Below are 24,770 nucleotides of genomic sequence, written 5' to 3'. Positions count from 1 at the left end.
CATGTTGGGCAAGGAGATGCGCTGCCCTATTGGCAGAACGGTGGGCGTGGAACACCCCCAGGAGCATGCATTCCCTAGCTCTGCAGATAATCTCAAGAATGTCGTCCGGGAGGAAGTCACGGTCATCGTCCGGTGAAGCCATAACACGTGCAGCTAGGAGCGAGTCCGTATAAATCTCAATAGGGTAAAGCTCGCACTCGATGCTCTCCATAAGCCCATCCACCACCGCCCAAACTTCCGAGATCATGATGTTAGAGGACGGCCCCTCTCGCCTTAGCCACCGCCCTGAGCACTCAACCTTGATCATCCCCGATAATAATTCCAACTCCAAAAGCATTTTGAGTGGGATTAAAACATAAATCCACATCAACCCGGTACCTCCCTCGCTTTTGGAGCTTTCCACTTTCTGTCGCCGACCTTAACTCCCAGTGCAGACTCTGCCGTGGACAACGGCTTCGCCTTCTGGTAAGCAGTTTAGTAGGCCTCACATTCGCTCATTAAAGGGGGGAGGGGATAGGGCTGCCATCCCCATGCGCGACCTGGCAATGAAAAGACCAAATTTTCCACACCAAAATAACCCACACTTCAGCCTCCCCGATAGAGAACTTCTCCATGATAGCAACTCCAATCTCCCAAAATGACAGTCCCTTCATCTGCGCCAAGAAGTCCTAAAACCTCGTAGTTTTCCACACACTTCGCGCCACCGGGCAGAAAAAGAGACAGTGGTCAGTAGTGTCTCATTTATCCTTGCATCGATCGCAGATACCATCCACCAGGACGTGATGCTCGCGTAAATTACAAGCCGTAGGGATGGGATTATTATAAGTCCTCCACAAAAAGATCTTGACTTTGGGAGGCACTGAAAGATTCCACACCAACTTTTCCCACACTTTCTTATTAACTTCACTGCGAGAAGGGTGCCTCTCAAAGTAGCCTTGCTCAAGTAAATATGCCGACTTAACCGAGAACTAACCGCTCGCCTCAAATTTCCATTTCACCTCATCAACATCCCTGGATTCCCCGATGGGCGTCCGCTGGACAATGTCCTATTCATGCGGCCGAAGTAACACCTCAAGTTTCTTTTCATCCCACTCACTGGAGTCATTAATAAGGTTCGACACTTTAATGTTTTCATCAACCCTCTCCGCCTTTCCTCGAATGAGCCCCATCTGCCAGTCCAAAATCCACGGGTCAACAAAAGCTCGGATTTATGCGCCATTCCTGATTTTCCACATCGAGCCAGCTTTAATGATCGGGCGGCTCCACGCCAGCGATCGCCAGATGAAAGAAGCGTTAGAGCGAACCGGGGCTGACATGATGTCCCAGTCCCTGAAATACTTGGCCCGGAGCACCATAGCAACTAGCGAGTCAAACTTTCGGATCATCCTCCAGACCTGCTTCGCCATCAGTGCTCTATAGAGGACCTCTCATCATCTCCAGTGCATCCTCCGTCTATCCTCTTTATCCCCCACCAGAAACTCGCGCACAAGCGATGAATGTCGTCACAAATAATGTTCGACAATCTAAAGCATTGCATGGCGTATGTCGAAACCACCTGAATCACCACTTTAATTAAAGTCTCTTTTCCTCAACTCGAGAACTCCATTGATTCCAAATCGCAATTTTCTTTTGTATCTTCTCAAGGAGGTAACTAAATTGGAGCCGTTTTGCAACAAAATCTAGAACGGTGTTCCATTTCATAGTTCATTGTGTTACAACACAGTTTATATTAGTAAGGTCAATACATAATTATTTAGACATCAAAATTATTTTACATAAAAAGCCTAATTTTGGGTTGTATGTGCATATAGATGGAATCCATTTGTCGACTGAAGGTTCCGAAACTGTGGTGAAGGAAATATTAAAGGTGCTCAAACGAGTAGATTGGGAGCCAAGCCTCTACAGGCTTAAAATGCCACCTAATTTTTCTGACGATTCGCGATATTATGTCGTTGGCCCTAATGGTAAAACTACTGTAAATTTGAGCAACCACATTGGTACTTGGAAAATGAGGTGGCTCGACATTTAGCAGTAGCACAAATGCAAGATGCAAATTAGATGTTGGATTGAAAATTCTGGCAATGTTGTTGATTGTGGAAACCAAGCTTATGTTGGCTGTCAATGGCGGCCGGGTTTTCAGACAATTCACCTTATTACAGCGTTGCTTCTGATGGCAAAACTTCTGTTAGCATCTCAGACACCATTGCTGAATGGGAAATTGAGTGATGGAGTTGAAGCTGTGATCTAACGCACCTCATGATAAGCCTACAAAGCCTCTTTAGGAAGCCAATTTTTCGAATCATCATCTCAATAATGTTCCACTCGACCCGGTCATAGGCTTTCTGCATGTCAAGCTTAACCCAAGCCAATGATGGCACTCAAACCTGATTAAGATTTTGTCCGTAAACGAGCGCCCTTTGATGAAGGCGCTTTGAGTCTAATCAATAATATTCCCGAGGATAAGTCGCAAGCGGTTAACAATGACTTTCGACACCAGCTTGTAGGAAGTGTTGCACATGCTCAAGGGCCTAAAATCAGCAACCACACTAGGCTTATCGACCTTGGGAATAAGGCAAATAAGTGTGTGATTCCAAGGAGCAATATTCGTCTCATCATTAAGAACCGCGAGAACTTGATTAGTGACAAACTCACCAATGGCCGACCAAAATCTTTGATAAAACCTCGCGTTGAAACCATCCAGCCCCGACGCCTTTGTCAGGTGCATGTAAAATAAAGCGATACGAACTTCATCCGCCGTATATGGACGATCCAAGAGCTCAAAATCAGATTGACTGATCCGAACTTCCACATTGGCAGTCACCGTGCGAATATCCTCGGCCGAGGGATTACAAGACAAGAAAAGGTCTTGGAAATAATCTATAATGATCGCCGCTTTGTCGTCCTCCTCCTCCTGCCACTGCCCCACCTTATCCTTCAGTTTATGAATCGTATCCTTAGCTCGCCACCTAGAGGCGTTGATTGTAGTGAGTATTATTGTGAGTTGAGTTCAGGTCTTTCTATTGTTGTGAGTGGAAGTCTGTGGGCCCTACTCCTATAATGGAAGTGGAAACGATATTATGGACAGACCTAAATGACAAAAGTGAAAACAATATCGTGGACAGAGGGAGTATCAATTATGAATATTATGGTAACTTGTTAAAAAACCTATTATTGAATCATCTTCAGTTTGATCATCGTTACGATCTCCAGTAATATCAGCTACAAAGCCTACAATGAATTGATAGATACATGTATTTATTTAATTTCAATATTATATCTTATTTATTTTTACACATTATAACTTGATTTTAAATTATAATTTTTGAAATTGAGAAAACGCTCTATAAATTTAAAAATTATTAATTTAACGATATATTAATGCCTCTAAATTAATAAATTCCCTAGGACCAAAAGTTTTCCCTTTATGTAATTAAATAGTTAGATTCTATAAGATCTAAAAGAAGTTCTAGATATATATCAAATAGATATTGGATAAGGTAATGCAATTAGTTAATGTATTTTTATAGTAGTTTAATATATAATGAATTAATATATTCTTCTAAATATATAATATATAACACAATTGCCATCAAATCTGAAAGTCGGGCTGTTGCAAATAGTATCAGAGCCGAACCTCTCCTAGTACCGTGTGGTTTGGGGACGAACCAAGCGGAAGCTGGTGGACCTGTGACGTCCGGCAACGAAGTGCGGAGTGATTGCCGGTGCATTAAAAAGGCACAGACAAAGGCGGCTCCAATTAAGACTTTCAATCGGAGGGGCGCAAGGATGAACCGGAACACACCCGAATAAGAGAGATGCCAATAATATATTAGAATGAGACGACATATTCAAAGAGCTGGAGTTTAAAGGATTTGATTAGGCTACTCATATTAACAAGATGCATCTACTTTTTTGGTGTCCACGTGGAAGAAACTCCAAGGATGAGCGTGCTTAGCTTGGAGCAATTCCAGGATGGGTGACCTCCTGAAAAGTTTCTCAGGGAGCGTGCGAGTGAGGACAAAACACGCCGAAAAATACTCGTGTTGGGAGAGCTCCATGCCATTCTACTAGGTATTGATTTCAAATGGAAGAATGATATCTGGGTCCTGTGGTGCTATTTATGGATTCATTATTTGTCGTTCATGTCTTACACGAAGAGAATGGAGGAACGAAGTCGTTGAGTGATGATCTTCTGAAATCTTTCTTAACAGCCAAAAGAAATGTGGTTTTGGAGTTCTGTCATACTCGGGGTGAAGCCAAACCAATCTGAGTTGCCCATACTCTAACTTGTTTCTTTCTCTGATGATGCTACGACTTGGTTGTCAAATTTTCCATGCTGGCTACTTGATATAGCTAGCCTAGGATGATTTGAATTATTAAAGCTTTGATTTTTCTCTCAAAAAATATGCTTCCTCCGTCCCATGAAGCAATACCAAGTTTCCTTTTTGATCTGTCCCACGAAGCAAGATCAGTTTCTAAAAATAGCAAAAAATTTGCTTTTTATTCACCTTTTCACTTTTTCATCTGCCACACTTAATTAACACACAAAATACCAATTTTTTAATTCCCGTGACGAAAAGAACTAGGTCTTGCTTCATGGGACGGAGGGAGTAGCAAATAAGATTAATGCTCTCTAATTCGAGAAGGACGTATATGTGCTATATATTAATGATAACGTGACGAAATATATAGGAAATACATGGGATCACAATTTTTTTTTCTTTTTTTGATTAAGAAAAGATTAATAATAATGATTTTTTATTTCACCTTTATTATGACTTGAACTTTCAATTTAATAGTTAGAGTTTATAAATCTCTTATCAATTGTGTTACACTTTATTGTTTTAAGTGGAATCAAGGCCAATGGCATGCACATGAAATATCTAGGATTAACCATATTGTACTCCCTCCGTCCACTAATTCATGACCTAGGAGAGAAAATACGAGTTTTAAGAAAAAGTGTATTGTTTATTAGTTGAGTGGAGAAAGGGACCCGCAAAGTGTTGTTTATTAATTAAGTAGAGAAAAAAATATATTGTTTATTGGGATCCATCAATTAAAAAATGTATAAATATAATGCTACTAAAAATGGATAGGAAATGAATTAGTGGACAAATACAAAAAAAGTAGGACATGAATTGATGGACGAATGAAGTAATTACTAACTATATGCGATTTTATTGTGCTCATTCCAGCGGTTAACTGACGCAAATTCCCATTAAAAGTAATGGGACGAAGAGTATGGAAAGTTCATGAATTCTTCGAATCGAATTTATTTGAAATATATATATATATATATATATATATATATATATATATATATATATATATATATATATAGGCCAAAGTTCAATGAAGAAGGCCTAAATGTAAGAAAGAAGAGAGAAGTAATCTCATCTGTTGATCTTATCTAATCTAACGGACATGATTTGTTCACGCCATGTTCAACGGATTTTTTCGTTGAACATATGGGGGGTCGAAACCCAGAACCCCCAAAAATATTGTATATGTTCACGAATGTTCAACGAAAAAATTCGTTGAACATGGCGTGAACAATTCATGTCCGTTAGATTAGATAAGATCAACGGATGATATTACTTCTCTCTTCTTTCTTACATTTAGGCCTTTTTCATTGAACCTAACCCTATATATATATATATATATATATATATATATATATATATATATATTTCTTTTAACCTTTTAAGCTCATTGCTTAGTTTAGTGAAGATTTGAAATTAATGGATAGTAGTTGACGCAGGTGGCAAGGATTAAGATTGCGTTATATATTGAAGAATATTGAAGTTTTTCAATGGTAGTGGAAGCCCTTTTTGCCTTTAATTTGTAAAGAGAAATTAAAATAATCATATACTACTATTGGATTTGTCTATTGACCGTTAGATTTGTGATTTTAGATAAGATAGTGGAATTAATAACACGTCATTATTGGTCGATTAAGAAATTGATTGGTTGAATCGATCGGTGAAACCCCTTAATTAAGGGCGATTTGATGTAACTGCTTTTTCAAACATTTTGAATAATAAATTTGGACATGACGTGACAAAAATAAGTGTGTATGTGATGCGTGTACGGCTGTTTTCGTATCCAATTCAGATTTTTTATTGCTTTTTAGTATGAGATCTTGTTATGTTTATAGATAATTGACATATGAATATGATCGTGTAGTAATGTTAAGAATTTAGGATTTACATAACTAAAATGGGTAAAGATTTTTGGACACTTGTGACGTCTTTGGTTTCTTAGGTGAGATATAACAGTATTAATTAAGTCCGGTTAGATAAGCTAGATAAACAAAGTTTAATTAGTATTGATCGTGTATTTGACTCGTAAGATTAATTACCGCGTTTAAACAATTTTTCGTTTGGTATCCAATGTTAAAAATTAGATAACAATTACCTTACCCATTATATCCCCGAAATAATTTCGTAATGGCAGAAGTACCCTAATCATTTCCATTTCTACGTATTTTGTGTCTGTGTGTGAGAGAGAGAGAGAGAGGGAGATGCCATTGGTTCGTAACCAGAAGGAGATAAAAGCAAAAGAGAGGAGTTTTGGGGTGAATGGCTGCTGTACAGCCGGAAAGCGGAGAGGGAGACGGCTGGACGGCGACACCAGGCGCTGCCTGCCCACGGCGACCGACAGAGAAAGAAGAGTTTTATCCGTATAAACTTAAATTAGAAAAATCAAAGGAAAAAAAAATTCACTCCTATCAATCTAAAAGTTGCAATTCTGAATTATAAAATTATTGTATGTATCTATTCAGTAACATCAAATTTTAGATATGCAATGATGAGATTAAAACACAATTATGTGTTTTGGGGCAGTGGGTTCCGATCCATGAGCCTACTAATTAACGACTTCTCATTCCACTGAGCAAATCTACTTTCAAGAGTTAATTGAAGAAATCATCTTCATCTCTCCGACTCTCCCCCCCCCCCCCCCCCCCCCCCACACGCCCACAGAAATCTCTCTTCCCAACCGCCCAACTGCATGCAGCACCGCAAACCCTCTCCCTCTCCCCGTCGCACACCCAAAACTGAGTGAGTTTTAATTTCTGCCCACAGATCTTCAGCACCGCAAATAGGATTTACATCCTCTCTGTAAATTTTAATTTCTCATCCTCTCCTGAGTCGAAAAGATTGAACCTTTTTTCCTTGAAATTTTTGCTACTGCTCCATTGATTGTAGAAATAGAAAGATAAATTTTTTCTTCAGTAGCACCCCCGACCGCCCCATCTGCGCGCCGACTTCCTCGCCGACGAAGGCGGCAGTAATTCCGGTAAGCAAAGAGCCACCGCCTTCAACAATGGAACCGGGTCATCAGTGTAGGAGTCAGAGGGTTTCTTCTTGAATCCCAAAGTTTGAGGGCAATTAAGGCAACTATTTCCTAATCTTGAAGCTTGGAAAAGGAATCGGAGGGGGGGCGCGCGATATGTATTGTGGAGTGAATAGTGGAATTTACACCGGGCTTACCTTTTTTACGGGCCACGCGTAATAAGTATATAGGACACCAAACTATAATATAATACAGGATACTTAAGCTAATAACCTAGTGAAAACATCGGTTGTTGCTTAAATATTAATTTGATAGGTTTTATACTATTTAGTGAATTTGTCTAAAATATCCTTTTCAAAATTGAGCCAACCGATTTTGTAGTTATTTACGAAAGTTATATTTCCGAAATTTTAGTTTTTTTTTTCAAAATTATATTATTGATTTGTTTCCACTAATTTATAAATTCTCCGAAAAATAATCTTAGATTTGTTTCCACGTATAATTTTTTTTAAAAATTATTTTATTTTTATTTGTTTCCAAAATAATCCTAGATTTGTTTTCTAGATTTGTAATTTTTTTTTGGAAGTTTTATTTCCGAAATTTTAGCTGTTTAGTTTTTTTGTTTCCAAAATTATATTATTGATTTTTTATATAAAATAGATTTTTATTAAAAAAGAGGAAAAGAAAAATCTAGAGAACCCTTGAACCAAAATTATATTATTGATTTGTTTCCATTAATTTAGAGATTCTCCTAAAAATAATACTAGATTTGTTTCTACATATATTATTTTTTTCAAAAATTATTTTATTTTATTTGTTTTGAAAAAAAAAATATGTGGAAACAAATCTAGGATTATTTTTAGGAGAAGCTCTAAATTAGTGTAAACAAATCAATAATATAATTTTGGAAACAAAAAAAATAGCTAAAATTTCGGAAATATAACTTATGAAAATAACTGTAAAATCGGTTGGCTCAATTTTGGAAAGGATATTTTAAACAAATCACTAAATAGCAAAAAATCGGTCAAATTAATATTTAAACAAGAACGATTTTTTCACTAGGTGTCAAGATACCTAGTGTCCAAAAATCACTACCCAAGTAAAATATACACTCTATGATTGAGCAAGTTTAAACCTTTACATTGTTCTTATTTTTTCTATATTCGTTATTTGAGTAAGAATGTTTTTATTATTTATTATTAAAAATTTATTAAAATATTTTTTTGTCCGTAAAGGACGGGTGTGATAATATTATATATTTGAAATTCTCATAAATTTTGTAACGCTAATGTGTAAAATGATTGTGCAACACTAGTTCTTGTAATGTGTAAAATTGATGATACTCCGTGCTTAATGGATTGGGTTTGCCAAGGCCCAAGAGAGATTTGGGTTTGCCAAGTCCTAAGGCCAAGATAGATCTTGTTATTTTAAATTCTTTATTTCTTTTCGAAGTAAGGTTCATATTCAGATCTTTCAATAATTGCTTTGATATTTTAAGAGTCGTATGTTGAGATTACATATATTTACAATTTCGTGTTACATAAATCGTATAAACGTTTAAGGACATAATACTAAAGAATGATTATTATTTTTATATTTTTATCTACATAAACAAAATTTTCTTTTGTCGTATTTAAAAGACTAAAATTATACTCCCTCCGTCCATGAAAGAACTTCCTAGGAGGGAGTGGCACGGGTTTTAATAAAATATTGTATAGTGTATTGAGAGTGGAGAAAAAGTTGTAAAATGTATTGGGAATTATGAAAAAGTATTAATAATTTATTGTGTTGTTTTAATTAATGTTATTTGAGTGGTGGGAATTGTCTTAAAAGGAGAGTATTTTTTAAGTGGTGGGGTATTGTCCCAAAATAGGAAAAAGTAGGAAGTTCTTTCGTGGACGTCCCGAAATAGAAAAATAGGAAGTTCTTTCAGTGGACGGAGGGAGTATATTTTTCTTTTAGAAAATACCATGTCACGGTCCACTAAAAAATGTCATTGATCTAAAAAGAATGTCACTATTAAATGAGGTCAACAACGGTCGATCTCAAAGCCTATAAAGAAAATTATTATACAACTCAATAATATAAAAGAAAAATTTTCATTTCATGTCTCAATATTTGAACTTTTCGCAATTGAACGTTAACGTATGCAGAATTATAAATTAATATTTATACTATCATTGTTGTTTATAATTATACTCATCATTAAATAATTAATTTTCTTTCTTACAATGTCAAACTAATCATGGATGCTTGAAATTGAGGTTATAACACAAAGCATTCTATGCTCTTATCCGTAAATTGTATATGAAAAATATCATCTTTTATAAACACAAGTGTTTTATGCTCAAAATTTAAATACTATTTCGTGTTGATGGCTTGCTTGATCGTTTGTGAAAAGTCTTATACTCCAGCCTCAAGACGATTAATCAGAAATGTGTAATAAAAAGTCTTATAGTCTAGGAGCTATGATGCATGGATTCTTCAAAAAATAGCATATTGCAGTATTGGATACGTGCAGGGTGTGGGTGCGGGTGCCATTCGCACGGGATTTGCATCAGATTCGCAAATCGGGTGCGCCCACCTCACGAATCGGGCGCATTTAGAGTTGTTTTGAAGAATTTCATTATTTTTGGGCTCTTTTACAGTTTTTTTAATTTATTGCCCTACAATTATTTGTGTCTCTTCGATCCCTCAACAAAGAATAATTCAATTCCAAGAAATTCAATTTCAAGAAATTATTATCCTCCTATATTTTATTTTCTAAGTTCTATCACAATTAGTATTAAACTAATAATTATACGAATAAAAGTGGCAGATTTCATGCTTTATCTTGCAATTCCAGATATTATATGTATTTTATTTCCTGATCTTTGACTTATATTTTCAATGCAACATTTCATTTTTGAACGTTCTTTTCCTTTTTTCAATTTGATTGGTCATATATAATCAAATATATAAATATAACAGGCGTATCATTCACGAATCACATCCTATATTTTTTGAAAATTCGTATCCCCGTCATATCGCTCCCGCCCCCATCCCCTCGCACCTGTGCAACATGGTCCAGGAGTATATAACCGATTTAACGATTATTAGTCAGAAATGTGCAACAAAAAATTGAAAATAAAGTAATTTGATAATTATCAGTCAAAAGTTCATCTAATCAACGGCTAGATCATTTGACTGGGTGGTCAAATCATTTGACTAGACGGCTAGATAGATAAATCATTTAGTCACTCGACCAAATGATCTCGCCATCCAGGCGATTAGATCTGACCATCGACTAGATAAACTTTTAATTGATAGTTGCCAAAAAAAAATTCTTATTAATTTTTTTTACACATTTATGACTGATAGTTGTTAAATCAATAAAATGTGTAAGATTTTTCACAAAAAATCAAACAAAGCATCAAAATAAAAGGATATTTAAGTGTGTTCATTTAATTTCGACATAAAATATATCGTGTCAATTTATAAAAGAGGATATTTTTTATATAAAACTTAAGGATTATAATATTTTTATATGTTAACACTGTATATAATTTGTAGTTTCGCATAAATACACAATTGAAGAAAAAAAAATGTAAAATGATATTTTTCCTAATATAAATATTACAAAAATGTATACATAAATCAATTTTTGGAGGGTGAGGCGAGGGATTCTTGTCTGGGACGTGACTCATGAGGTAAGTATCTATCTGTATATATACAGCGTGACTGAAACCAACTCAGCACCTGAGATGCTCTTTTCTCTCTTTTCCTTCCCTCATGTCGCTGCCTCCCAACCCTCAACTCTTACTAAAACAACAGCCCAGCCCTAATTGCCACAATAGTCCCCTATTTATGGTATTCAAATTTGCAACTCAGGAAGATTTATGATTCTAATTTTTGTTTTAGTTTCTTGGTATTTTGATGCATATGAAAAATGAAGTATGGCGTTGTTTATCGGAGAAATGTATTTGATTCGTTAATCCTCTCTATTTCTAGAATAAAGGATTTGTCAGATTTCGGATGAGGTGGGCGGTGGGGGATCCGATCTCACCTCTTCAACGAGATCCGGGTAACGGTGGGCCGGGGAGAATAAGGTAGACGAGGTAGGCGGCGGCGAAGCAACTGCTGGTGGACAGCAATATGAGAGAATGACAAAATCAAAGCTGGGCGTTCAACAATAATGTTAACAAAAAAATTTAGTAAGAATCGATATTAAAAAAGTCAGATTATGAAAAAATAATTTTTACCTTAAGATTGTTTTATACTTACTTATGCATATAATTATTTATCCATAAAATTAGAAATATATTTAAAACACTAACACTAACTCTTTAAATTGTGTGTCAAAAGAAACGCTTCATCTTTATTGAGAAGAAGGGAGTATTTCATTTTCATCCAAAAAAGTTATGGTATCAAAATTTTCATATTTATTATTTTAACAAGGGTTATTAGCATCTAAATACACCAGCTTTGAGAGTAATATATAATTTGATTTTACATATGAATTTTGAAATGAGTAATAAAATACATGAGCTTTAATGTTGTCATTTTTACCATGAATTCATTTTTACTCCAATCAAATTGACGTAACAGATCGAAATTAGTGTTGATGTGTACTCATCGAACGTTTTAGAAAACGACTTGTTATAGGACATCTCTAAACAACGCCACGTCTAGATATTTACAAAAAACTACACTTGAAAATCATGATAAAATTATTGCAATAGTAAATTTTAATATATCTTTTTAATCATTTCAAATTTCATGTAAAAAATTAAACTGACCCAAAGTTAATGTATTTTGACACCATAACCCTTTTAACAATTATAGCACTAGTTTGTTACATCAATACGTATAGCATTTATCATTAAAAAGAAGTACTATCATTTATTGGTAGATATGGCCCGCGATTGATAATTTTGGTATAAAGTCAACCTCACATTTATTCCCATTGAAGATGTTAATTTATCGATCAAGTCCTTGTTTTTGTCATAGTCTAGAGCAGGTTTGTAATGTATTTTTTTTTTTTTTTTGAGAAGGCGAGGATAAGGTTTGTAATGTATTGATGATTGTATATTGCTACTTTAACAAATTGTTTGTGAAATGAAATGAATCAAACAGTTATTTGCTACACTAATTAATTAGATCTTCAAACAACATAAATTATTTTAATAATGTCGACATAGAGCTTTTTTTTAGGCAATCGACATAGAGCTTATTGAGCTAAAATTAAAAATAAAATAAAATTAAACATAGAAATAAGTATTGGGAATTCAACCTGAGACATTCAAGTTTCCTAGTAAATTTCACTTTGGTATGTGCGTGTGTTTCCGCGCACGTGTGTTTGTTTAATTCTTATTCATCTTTTTGTCAAAAAGTTATAAAATATTCAAATTTAATTTTAGTGAAAATTTGATCAATGAATTTAAATTCGGCCACTTTAACCAATACTCCAACAATTAGTTACTCTCCATGCGCCCTGTCTCAAATAACTTTCCAACTTTTATTTTTGTCTATCATCAAAAAAACTTTTGTTTCTATATTTGATTATATCTCACCATTAATACACTACAAAAAAAAAGTTTCCACTAGTGACATGAGGTTTGGTAGCTATTAGAGCATCTCCACTCGCCGGAGCGAGTGGAGGATCGATCCGGGTCTTGGGGAGGGGGGCTGCACTGGAGACGCGGGCTGATGCGAGGCCGTGTCTTAGCCAAGACACGGGTTGAAGGCGAGAAATGTCCGGACGCGCCCAATTAAAAAAAATTCGAAATTCATTATTTAATTATGTTTTTAATTTTATTTTAATTATTATAATGTTTAATTTTATTTTTAATGAAATTGAGAATTTAAAAATAAAAGTGTAGAAATATGAATTTTGTGGAAATGAAAATCTAAGACACCCTTTAAGACACAATGCATTGGAGATGAGTGTGTCTTAGGTGGGGATCACCATCTGAGACACCCCCTAAGACACAACCCACTGGAGATGCTCTTATATGTGTCATAAAAATTAGTAGCATTTGATGATGTAACTAATCACTAATAGTTACAATTTTAAATGTCACTAATTTTTATGACACACATGATAGCTACCAAGACTCATGTCACTAGTGGAAACTTTTTTTGTAGTGATAATACCTCACTTTTTGACCACTTTCAATACCTCTTTATCCTTAATTTTCACTATTTCATCTTTTCATCTTAAAATTTATGTTTCTCCCTTCTAAAAAGTTATTTGAAGGTCGAATAGAGTATTATATTTTCTAAATTATTATTTTCATAAAAACTAAGGTAGTTTGTTGTATCCCATTTTTGCATGATCAGTAATTAATTTTCTCTTTTCCTTGAAATGAACCAATTATTCTTTTCTACGATGTCCCTAAACCTAATATGGTTTCATAATTGAAATTTTACTAAAACATTCTTTTACTTCTCTGAAAATGATATTCGAAAGAAAATATAAATAAGGATAAAATAGAACCATAACATATAATTTATTACTCCCTCCGTCCCATTAGTAGTGTCTCACTTTTCTTTTTGAGTTGTCCCATTAGTAGTGTCTCATTCCCTTTATGGCAATATTCTATCTCTTTATACCTAATATTTAAATAATTTCCACCAACCCATTTTATCTACTTTCTACACACTCCTTAATCTCCGTGCCCAAAAAAATGGGACACTAATAGGATGGAGGAAGTATGTTTTTTAGATCACAATGAGTTCTAAAATGAGTGATTTGACGATCAAGTTTAATTTAACTGGCAAAACGTTTCCTCTTGAATCAATAAATTGAGGGGGTTCAATTTACCAACATGAATGAAGGTGATAGTACCAGAATGTTAGTTATAATTTGAAAAAAAAAATGATCCAACACCAGTTAAATAATGCTATATATTGTGCCGCATGATCCGTGCATACTAATGAAAATTTTCATTAAAAGTCAACCTCAAAACATGCACGTCATATTACATTTAAGATTATTAGAACACTCCAAAAATAGATCGTATCGCGAAGTTACGTGAAATTGTAGCATGTTCATGAATCCTTATATAAGTTGTCGATTTTGAAATAAAGAAATGTTAATTCATAATATATGCCGCAGAAATGATCCTTTTGAGACATTGTATTGAGCTAACAATATTTATGTCCCCCAAAAAGTCCAAGTTTAATAAGCTTGCAAGGCTCCACCTACCATCACTTATCTCTTCCAAAATAATGGTCAATAATGTCAACTGCCCTATATATCCAACACACATTTTCCTTGTACCACACATTATTTACTAAATAATTTACTCATAATACTCCTTCGTCCTATTTATATATTATTTTTCCTTTTTTTGATATCCCAAATATATAAGCTTATTTTTCGGATAATGTACCACACATTTTTTTTAGTGTTAATAGGCAAAAGTGCCCCATTCCTTATTCATATTTTGAAAAATGCCCACCCTTATCATACAAAGCTATCCATGCCCTAAATTACTAATTAACCCTTGAGTGGGTCAACATCTTAAGTAATCATTTCGGTCTTCTTACACAATCTTACACATTTTTAAGTTCCAATGCATTTTTGTACAATAATTTGTGATGTTGACCGAAATGATTACACACTGAGTGTCCGATATGATTTTTTTAAACTGTATATATATTATCGACCGGATAATTTAAAGTGTAAATATTATCGACCGGACACTAATTAACACTTAAACAATATATTAAATTAAATTCAGCAAAATAGTAAAAATTAATATAAAGATAGCAATAGATAGAAAAAACACTTTTATGTTGATATACCATCGATCCGGCCGGTGAAATGGCCAGAGAAATGTATCCGACCGGGTACATTTTAGAAAAACAATGACCCGGCCGGATACATTTTTCCTTGAAAATTACCGGCCGGATAGATATTATTTAGGCATAAAATATTATATTTTATTCAATTTCATAAAAAAAAAAAAATCAAGAAGCTAATAATATATATCCATGCGTATCTATCTTAAATTTTTTATTTTTTTTCCCTTTAATATCTTAATTTCAATACATATATTCTTTGAAATTATTTGTATATATTGTGTTATTCTTGAATGTTGATATATAGTATATAACACTATATATATCGTGTTAATTAATCCATATCTTTAAATTTAATATATATATATATATATATATATATATATATATATATATATACTCAAAATCCGTCCCAATTAAATGCATGCGTGTTACCCAAAAAAATCATGCATGTTACCAAGTGAATTTTGCAACAACCGATACATAAAGGTCAAAAATATCTTTCTAAAAAATTTGATTCTCTTTTGATAGACATAAAGCCGATACAATCGGCTTCAATCACATTTTTTTCGAAGCTTTTAACACCACTATATTTACCTTCCTTCACTAGGGTTTTTTACTCACCACACATATCGGCTTCTTCACTTTTTTTTACCCACCGAGAGAGTTCAAAATATTGAAGCACGTCGTACTCATCAATGGCATCTTCTTCACAGGTTTTTATTTTTAATTTTCATGAAATTGAATAGAATAGAATAATTTATGCTAAAAACCGATCGGTCCGGCCGGTGAAGTGGCCGGATAAATCGGTCCGGCCGAATTCATTATTTAAATGAAATATACGGCCGGATTGAGTTTTCCGGGAACTTCACCGGCCGGACCGATCGTTTTTTAGCATAAAATATTCCATTTTAATTATTTGTATGTTTATATTAATCAGTTAGTAATTTACTGAATTTAATTTAATTATATTTGTTTAAGTAATTATTATTGCGAGTTTTGCTGGGTATTACTGAATTTGTTTCAATCTGAAATATTTGTTTAAGTAATTATAATTGCATTGTGTATGTGGGCTTTGTGCGATTTAATAAATTAAAGTATTTTATGCCGATAGAAAAACTACCCGGCCGGCACTATGCCCGGAATAATGAGTCCGGCCGGGACAGTTTCAATCTGAAATGTACAGCCCTTAGTCGCTCGCTGAACCATTTCTCAATAACAATTCTGATTGCCTCTAACATCGAGCATATAGGAAGTCTTCTTGCCCACAACAATCTGGAATTAAAAGCTTCAGCAGCATTTGATGTCATAAAACAGTAGCGTCGCACAGGCATAGGACACATCGAACGAGCCCACTTCTCCGGCCCAATCCCCATTAGTTTATCGTACGCAGCTCTCTTCATAAACTTCAGGGCGTTCATAGCCCTATTGAAGTCGAACTTCTCGTACGCAAATGCAGCTTGTCGATACACCTCGACCACTGCCTTACCGTAATGCTTCAGGTTATTTTGCAAATGGTAGTAGCATAGGCCGTGGGTTGCATTTGGTAACTCATTCCTGATAGCATTGGCAATGGAGATATGCTGATCAGAGACAATCAAAAGTTCATTGGCTTGGCCATAAACACGTCGAATGCGTGACATGAAATAAGTCCACGATTCATCGTTTTCTTTCGGGCCAACACCATACGCGAGTGGGAACAAACTCTCGTTGCCGTCCTTCGTCACTGCAACAAACAAAATACCCCTATTCTTGCCCTTCAAGTGTGTGCCATCGACGACAATCACTGGCCGTAAGCTGAACATGAAAGGGGTAGCCGAAGCTGCAAGAGCGACAAATAAGTGTTTGAATCGGCCATCATCGTCAACTTCCCACTCCACCATCGAACCGGGATTGGATTGTCTCAACATGTATAAGTACTTGGGCAGCATCTCGAAGGACTGATCATGTCGACCATAAACCATCTCAGTAGCTCGATTACGGGCTCGCAATGCAACATCGTACTTGATCTGTACGCCAAACTCACGTCGCAGCTCCAGCTGGATGGCCTTCGGCTTCAAGATCTCGCAATCGTCGTGTATCTTCTGTGCTAAATATGTTGCGACGACTTTTGCGGGGGCCTTTATTCGCGCTACGCGCCCTAGCTCACCGTCGCATGAGTGCTCATTGGTGAACTTATACACTCCCCAAATGGCTCCATCTTGTGACAATGCATGGAGCTTGAAGGGGCACGTATCTGAATGCTTGCATTTGAAGTAGACTCGTCTGCTGTCTGATTTGCTGACAGAAAATTCCTTGCCCTGCTTCATGTTCCACAGACCGATTGCAACGATCAGATCATCTTTGCTATTGAAATACATATTCTTTGACAACTCCCGAGGCAGTAGCTGATAATCTTCAATATCCACAAGTGCCGCTGCGGCGTCCAACGGGATAACCGGTACTAACCAATTAGTTAGTTCATCTGCTCCAGGAACCTGTTCGTCATCATCCTCGTCGATCTGCAAATTCTGCCAACCTGCATATTCAATCCCCGCCCTTCTCACGTTCTCTGTCTCCGACAAGTCTTCAGAGGCGCTTGTATCAGTCTCGGCTTCAGACGATGGAACATAATCTTCATCTACATTACCAGCATCCTCCACAAACTGAGGCTCGTACGTATATTGATCATCAGCTGGACCCCAACAACGATCAGTTGTTAGGCGATCGTACTGGTACGGATTTGGCTCATCTCATGAAGGCCAACCCGTTGACTGATCATTACCCCAAGTGACCGACGGTTCAACACTTTGTTGCGCCGGTGAATCTCCGGCTGATAGGTCTAAATAAGCATATCTTTGGATTGCTTCCAATCCGTCCCCACCTTCGAATGTTGCACTGGATTCACCTCCATACCCGGAAGATTGAGGGAGATCGAACGAAGGAACATACACTCCTCCACTGTAATCGTCTTCAACAACATAAATCTCAGGAAAATGTGGCTGCGACGCCAGCAACTGAAGCAAATCATTGTCATCAGCAAGAATATTTTTACTGTATACCCTGCCATTTAATCTCTTCGTCAAATAATACAAGCTGTAATTAGTGCTCAATGAATTCTCCATCATCAGGTAATTTATCATGTACACCGTACTGGCCATTGTGTCTCCGAAAATATGCAAATTCTTAGAAGAGCCGCCGATGTACTCATAACCATTGAAGGCACCTCCATAATTAACCACAAAGTATCTCTCATATTCATTCATCTACAGAAAAAATAATAAATAAATAAATATATGATGTAAATGGAATACAATGTTAAAATACAACATATAACATGTTAATACACTCGAAAAACATCTATCCGCCCGGGGAAGTATCCGAGGAAATGTGTCCGGCCGTGTATTACATGATATATAATTACACACGGCCGGACACATTTTCAAGGACACTTGTCCGGGCGGATACATAATTTTCGAGCATATTAACATGAGTTATGTAGCAATATATATGTATAGAACTAAAATGCAACTAATAATTACTAATTAATACTTTAAAACATGATAGAATTTGCTCTAATTCACATGTATTTCCTTCAAACGTGGCTTTAAATCATAGTATGCTATAATATGCTAATAATTCACATAAGCATATAGGATCAAACAAAACATTGAAAATAAACAATAACCAACTTAAATTACATTTCAAACGTAAAATGACATACCTTTAAACGTTCGGATGAGAGAATTCACAAATAATAGCTTCACCACTTGGAAAATATTAGAATTTCTAATGAGTTTGAGTGTTTTTTCACTTTGAGTGTTCGGATGAGAGGATGAGAGAATGAAAGAATTCACTCATATAAAAACAAATATTCCTTCATTTCACGTGAATTTCAATGAAATTAGAGTGTTTGACATGAATACTTTACTGACAAAGCTATTTCACATCATATTTGTCGTTTATCATCAATTTAAAAAAAAAAAAATTATGTCCCTTAATTGAAGGCTAATTAATCGATGGAATATAAATACAAAAAATTAACACAATCCATATTAGCACTCAAAACACACATAGGAACCAAAAAAACATCTATCCGACCGGAACATATATGTGTCCGCCCGAAGAAACCTTATGTACGGTCGGATACTTTGTTTTTACGGTCGGACGCTTGTTTTTTTTTTTTTTCCAATGTGTGTTTTGAGTGCTAATATCGATTGTGTTAATTTTTAGTATTTATTTTCCATTGATTAATTAGCCTACGATTTACTTGTAAAACCTTCGATTTTAATTCAAAAATAAATAAATATTATTTTCTCTGTCAGTATTTCACATGTTCCAACACATATTTGACCGATTTCAATGTTTAAATTGATGAATTGATGTTTTTCTTACACTTTAACAACTTTTGTCATAGATGTGTAAGAACTTTTGCGGAAAACAATGCACATCCATCACATTCAAAGGGCATTTTCGGTTCTTCACTTATTTAGGGCATGTAGTGCTTTGCATGATAAGGGTGGGCATTTTTCAAATTATTCATAAGAGAAAGGGCACTTTAAATTTTGCCTCTTTTTTTTACTTATTTTCTATTGCATTTTTATTTAATTTTTTAATTTATTTTAATTTTAGTTTGTCATTAAATACTAGATAAATATGAGCATATTAAAAAATTTAGTTATATATTTTTATTTTTAATATTTTTTTAGTTTTTATATAAATTGCAATTAGTCTATAAATACGAAACAAATATTGTATTATTTTTAAATCAATAACTCTCACCAAAAATAACATTTGGCACAAGAAAAAAGAATAAGTGGCCAACTCCAAAACACATACATATTGGCGTGGGCATGTGGTAGACCTTGCCCTACCGTGTGCAGTGCAGCCAATACAAATTTGCACTATTATTTAGACGTGGGAATTAGGGATAAATTTTATTCTCTACTCCAAATTAGGAATTTAGGAATTAAAGAGGAGGAATAGAAGGTGATAGAAATTAGGGATTTTGTTATTGTGTTCTTGAATTTGCAAGTGTTCCTTGAATTGGTTCTTCTTCTTTTTCTTCTTGTTTACTAAATTTGCAGAGTGTTAATTAGTTCTTCTCTTTGTTTATTGAATTTATTTTTGCTGAATTCATGTTTCATGTTTCTTGCCATAAATAAACAATCCTTCTTGTTTGCTGAATTTATTTTTCATGTATCTCGCCGGAAGTAAAAAGTCTACTTTAATTTAATGATTTTATTTTTGCTGATCAACTCCTTAAATATGTGGGCCATTACATTTATTCCTCTAATTTAATACTTCTTAATATGTGGACAAGCCTATTAGGACGGAGGGAATATATAGTATTTGATTTTCCAAAAATATGACATAGTAGTATTTTCGAAGAATAAGATGGAGTATTTGTTAATTTTATGAATCGTTAGACGTGTAACATCCATGAGCAACCAAAACAATTAATTTCAAAAACACGGAATGATGATAAACGTATAATTTGAGCAAAAATCCATCCAAGTTCCAACCATGATTAAATTGAATGAGCCACCAAAATCCACAATTTGCTCTCCTCACTACTTCCACATGTATAATATTGAAGGGGTGAATAAAGCCAAGAGAGGGTGGCAGTAATAAATAAACAAAATGGGGCCCAATTCTGTCCATCGTTGACCGAACAATTCTGTTTTTGACGGCAGCGATCGCATCTTAGGCGCCCGGCCGAATCTAGACCGTGGATCAAGATGATTCGAGAACCAGCGCCTCCGCATTGGAATGGGCGTGATTGTGATCTCCTTCATATGTTACTATTAGCATTGCCGGGTCATCCAAGGCCCGCTCCACGTGCTTTCGGGCCGGGCACCCTCTTAAACTACTGCATTTGTAATATCCCCTGCAATTTGCATTTCCAACTGTTAAAAACAACTTTTTTTTTTCTTAAATAAGAAAAACTTCCAATTTTAAGTGAATTGTGTGAAAATCAATAAGCCTCGAAATGTTTTGTCGACCGGCAAATCACTAGCCAATCAATCAGCTAGTCAGCTATTCGGTGGCTACTTGATTTATTGGCCTATAAAAAATCACTGATTTACGCGTAAATTTTATCAAATTAAAAAAAAAATTATCTCTTCAATTAAAATCAAGTAATTTTAACATATTATTTATAAAAGTATATATATACAGTATGAAATGTGGCATTTTTAATCTTCAACCTAAAATATATGTAGTGTTCTTTACAAAATTGTGTGTTTAAGTTTAATTAATACTAGTAGGATGATTTTGATTGTGTATAAATAAAAATGAAGAAAATTACCTAGGATGAGGAGAGCCCTTGATGGGCTTTTGACCGTATTTTCTCCAGGAGTAATCATCAGGTGGAATATCGGCCATCTTCATGCTTATAGCAGGCACTCTCACTACCTTCTTCAATCTTGATTTCCTGTTATACAGATCACACTATCAGCATCATCTATTTATCAAATCTAATGGTGTGATTAACTTTGATTATTTCGTTTTTTTTCATTTCCGGGAGTTGACTTTAATTTTATTTTCTATTTTGATTAATTTTCTTCTGTTTACCTTTTCTTAGGGCAGTGGCAGCGGCTGCCCGACGACGCGCCGCCGCATTTGGCGCTGGAGTCGTCCAAGGAGCTGCACTTCCGCTTGAACGATGACGTCGAGGCCATCGGTCGGCCGCCGGAGGAGACCTGCGAGAGGTTCGTGATCTGGAACCCGGACGACATCGACGGCTGCAGGCTGTCGGTGTCGCCGGTAACCGACGACAAGAAGGAGTTCGCCGGCGACGAGAAATTGATTGTCGTCGTCGACTCCTTCCGCTCGAGGGAGCCGTTCCGAATCAGCTGGTGGTGGTGGTGCGGCAGCGGCAGCGGCGGCAGCCGCTGAATCGGCGTGGGGTGGTAAATCTTGGAACCCGGTTCCTTCTCCTCGGTTTTCGGCGGTTGAGGGGGCGGGCCAACCGGTTCGGTAACCGGTTCGACCTTCGGCTGAGGTCGCGGCTGAGGGGGGTTTGGAATCGGGCCGCGGCGGAATCGGGCATGGCCGGTCCGGCTCCGGTCGAGGAGGGAAATGAATTTCTTAAATTTGTCAACGGCGACATCGGCGACGGCCTGGTAGTCGGCGGCGGAGGAGGAGGGCTCCTGCTGGTTTTGTTGGTGGGAGTGGGAGAGTAATCTGATTAGTTTCTCGACGCTCTGGAGGCCGGCGGCGGCGGCTTCTTGGGCGGCATTTTCTTCCATCTTGGCTGTGAAGTTGTAGCCGCGCATCAGCTCTACTGCCATCTTTCTAGAGAGAGAAAAAGTGAAAAACCATCCAACAAGGAAAACAGGCAGAATAAAGTTGACGGAATTATCAGAGAGAGAGAGAGGGCGATTTGAGGAGAGAGAAGTATATAGGTTGAAAACTTTGAAAAGAGGGGCACTGGTGATGAAATAGGCAGGAGAGAGAGAGAGAGAGAGAGAGAGAGTCAAACAGTTGATCCTTTTTATTACTCATTTTTTCAGAAAATGTTTTTCAAGGATTTTCTTCTCCTTTTTTTTTCACTGCGGTGTTGATTTTGACCTGATTGCGGTCAAATGGAGGGAGGAACCATTGAGATTTACCCACGTCATCGATTTGGAGAGAGAGTGAGAAGCATTGACTAACTTTTTTATAGTGTTTGGGACCCACGAGGATGATTATGGGGATACAGAAAGTCAAAAGGATAGTAAATAGCCGTTGGATTGGACGAAGGGTAAAATTAGATCATTGTTCACTCTTTTTAAAGCTAGGACCTCCGTGTTGATAAGGGTTCATTTTTCTTTTTTATTGTTCTATAGATAATGGTATATTTTAAAAAAGAAAAATTATCTTTTCTAATACTTCACTTTCTATTATTTTTATCTTTTAATTATTTTTATTTTTAATAATCGTGTCGAAGTCATTATCAATAATAGGATGTAGGAGAGTATATTAAATATTCTAATTTCAATTACTTTGATTTTCTTTTTTGATTTGAAATGATATCTTTTCACACAAAATAAGTAATCAAATTTTATTTGAGAACACAGTATATCTAAGAATTAGCTAGAAATTTTTCCCAATAAAAAAAGGAATTAATTAGCTAGAAATGTATTTTTACTTTAAATTATACTTCTACTACTCAAGTTCACAAAGAGTAAAGAAATTTAAACTCGAATTCGGCGCATGTTATAATAAAATATATGATTTATTTGTGTTTAGTGGGATTTAGATGGTTAAATTGAATTTGGGTCAAGATGATTATATTCAAAAAGAAAAATATACTTTTGGTGAACAATAAATAAGATAATTATTGTATACCTTTAATCGGTGGACGAAGGCAGTATATTTTTTTGGAAAAATTTGGGTTTTAGCTCTTTAAAAATTAGGGTTAGGATCCTCTGCTGTGCACTGTACCATGATGTGCACAAAAACAAGGTGATGTGCATTTAAATAAGAAAACTTTTGGGAAAAAAAAATACAAAAATACTAACTTATCTTGTTTTTGTGCACAGCGTGGTGCAGTGCACAGCAGAGGATTCTAATCCTAAAAATTATGTATCTGCCTCTGCAAAAACAATGGAATATCTCTAATCCAAGGGTATAATGCAAATAATGTATAAAGCTGTAATGGAAGACCTTGTAATTTTATACTCCCTTCGTCCCGGCCAAGACGCTACATTTACCTTTCGGCACGGGATTTAAGGAGTTGTAGATTAATGTTTTAAGTGTGTAATAATAAAGTGATAAAGTAGGAGAGAGAAAGTGATAAAATAAGAAAAATAAGGTAATAAAGTGATAAAGTAGGAGAGAGAAAGTGATAAAGTAAGAAAGAGAAGATAATAAAGTGATAAAGTAGGAGAGAGAATGTAATAAAGAAATACTTAATTAGTGTTAATTAAGTGTTTAAAATTCCTTATTTTTGCCAAATATAGAAATGTAGCATCTTCATTGGGACGGCCCAAAAAGGAATATGTAGCATCTTGGGCGGGACGGAGGGAGTATAGTCTAGGGAAGGGTTAGGAGTCTTAGACTTGGGACCCACAGTGGTCATCTTTATCAGTAAAGCATTTTGTTTTTGCTTTAGTTTTCTTATGTTTTCAAAGTTTGAATGCGAAATATCAAAATTACGAGAGGTGTTATCACATGGGATTCCTCTTATGGTTTCGTCTTTTTTTGTATGATAGAGAAGAAAATGACTCGTTTTTCATTATTTTATCCCCTTTAATTTATTCCTCAATTTGGGAATTCTTTTGACTTAGTTTCTCAACCACAAGGGTGACTTCGGTCTAATTTGGGCTCTTACATTACTTATAAGATGTTTGGTTATAAGATGTTTGTTGCAATTATAATTTGGGTTGTAATTTTACCAACAATGACTAAAAGCCTCCAGACTGGGGTACTCGATCCCACCTACTCGAATAAAGTGAGGATCGAATCCCCCACCGCAGCAAGGGCTTATTCGAGGGAGACCCGATTTACGCGCGAATTAAAAAAAATCGAATTTTAAAAAAGCAACGGCTATTTGTCGACTTACAAAAAAAAAATAAAAATTGGTCATTTCGACTGTTGCCTTTTATTTTCCTTTATTTTTCTCTCTCTTCTTTATATACATCGTCTTCTTTCTTCCTCAATCACCACAATCATCTTCTTCCATCTTCTTCTTAATTCTCTCAACAAAAATGGATACAATC

At 35.6% G+C, this 24,770-nt stretch overlaps 1 protein-coding gene and 1 non-coding gene across 2 annotated transcripts; one reads left to right on the top strand and one right to left on the bottom strand.

Annotated features, from left to right (window-relative positions):
- The first annotated feature begins 6,801 nt into the window (after positions 1 to 6,801).
- Positions 6,802 to 6,899, top strand: LOC131013756 (small nucleolar RNA Z152/R70/R12). Its single transcript, XR_009097839.1, has one exon. It is a non-coding gene; the product is annotated as a small nucleolar RNA Z152/R70/R12 (small nucleolar RNA).
- A 13,643-nt stretch (positions 6,900 to 20,542) lies between these two features.
- Positions 20,543 to 22,924, bottom strand: LOC131010795 (probable WRKY transcription factor 7). Its single transcript, XM_057938455.1, has 3 exons — positions 21,640 to 22,924; positions 21,374 to 21,499; positions 20,543 to 20,953 (listed from the first exon to the last, which is right to left on the bottom strand). Exons 1-3 carry the CDS (start codon positions 22,356 to 22,358, stop codon positions 20,800 to 20,802), a joined length of 999 nt encoding a protein of 332 aa, XP_057794438.1. The 5' UTR covers positions 22,359 to 22,924; the 3' UTR covers positions 20,543 to 20,799.
- Positions 22,925 to 24,770: the final 1,846 nt, after the last annotated feature.

The sequence above is a fragment of the Salvia miltiorrhiza genome, chromosome 2 (assembly GCF_028751815.1).
Source record: "Salvia miltiorrhiza cultivar Shanhuang (shh) chromosome 2, IMPLAD_Smil_shh, whole genome shotgun sequence".
NCBI lineage: Eukaryota > Viridiplantae > Streptophyta > Magnoliopsida > Lamiales > Lamiaceae > Salvia > Salvia miltiorrhiza.
Note: the sequence above shows the minus strand (reverse complement) of the source record. Positions and strands in the feature narration are given on the sequence as shown.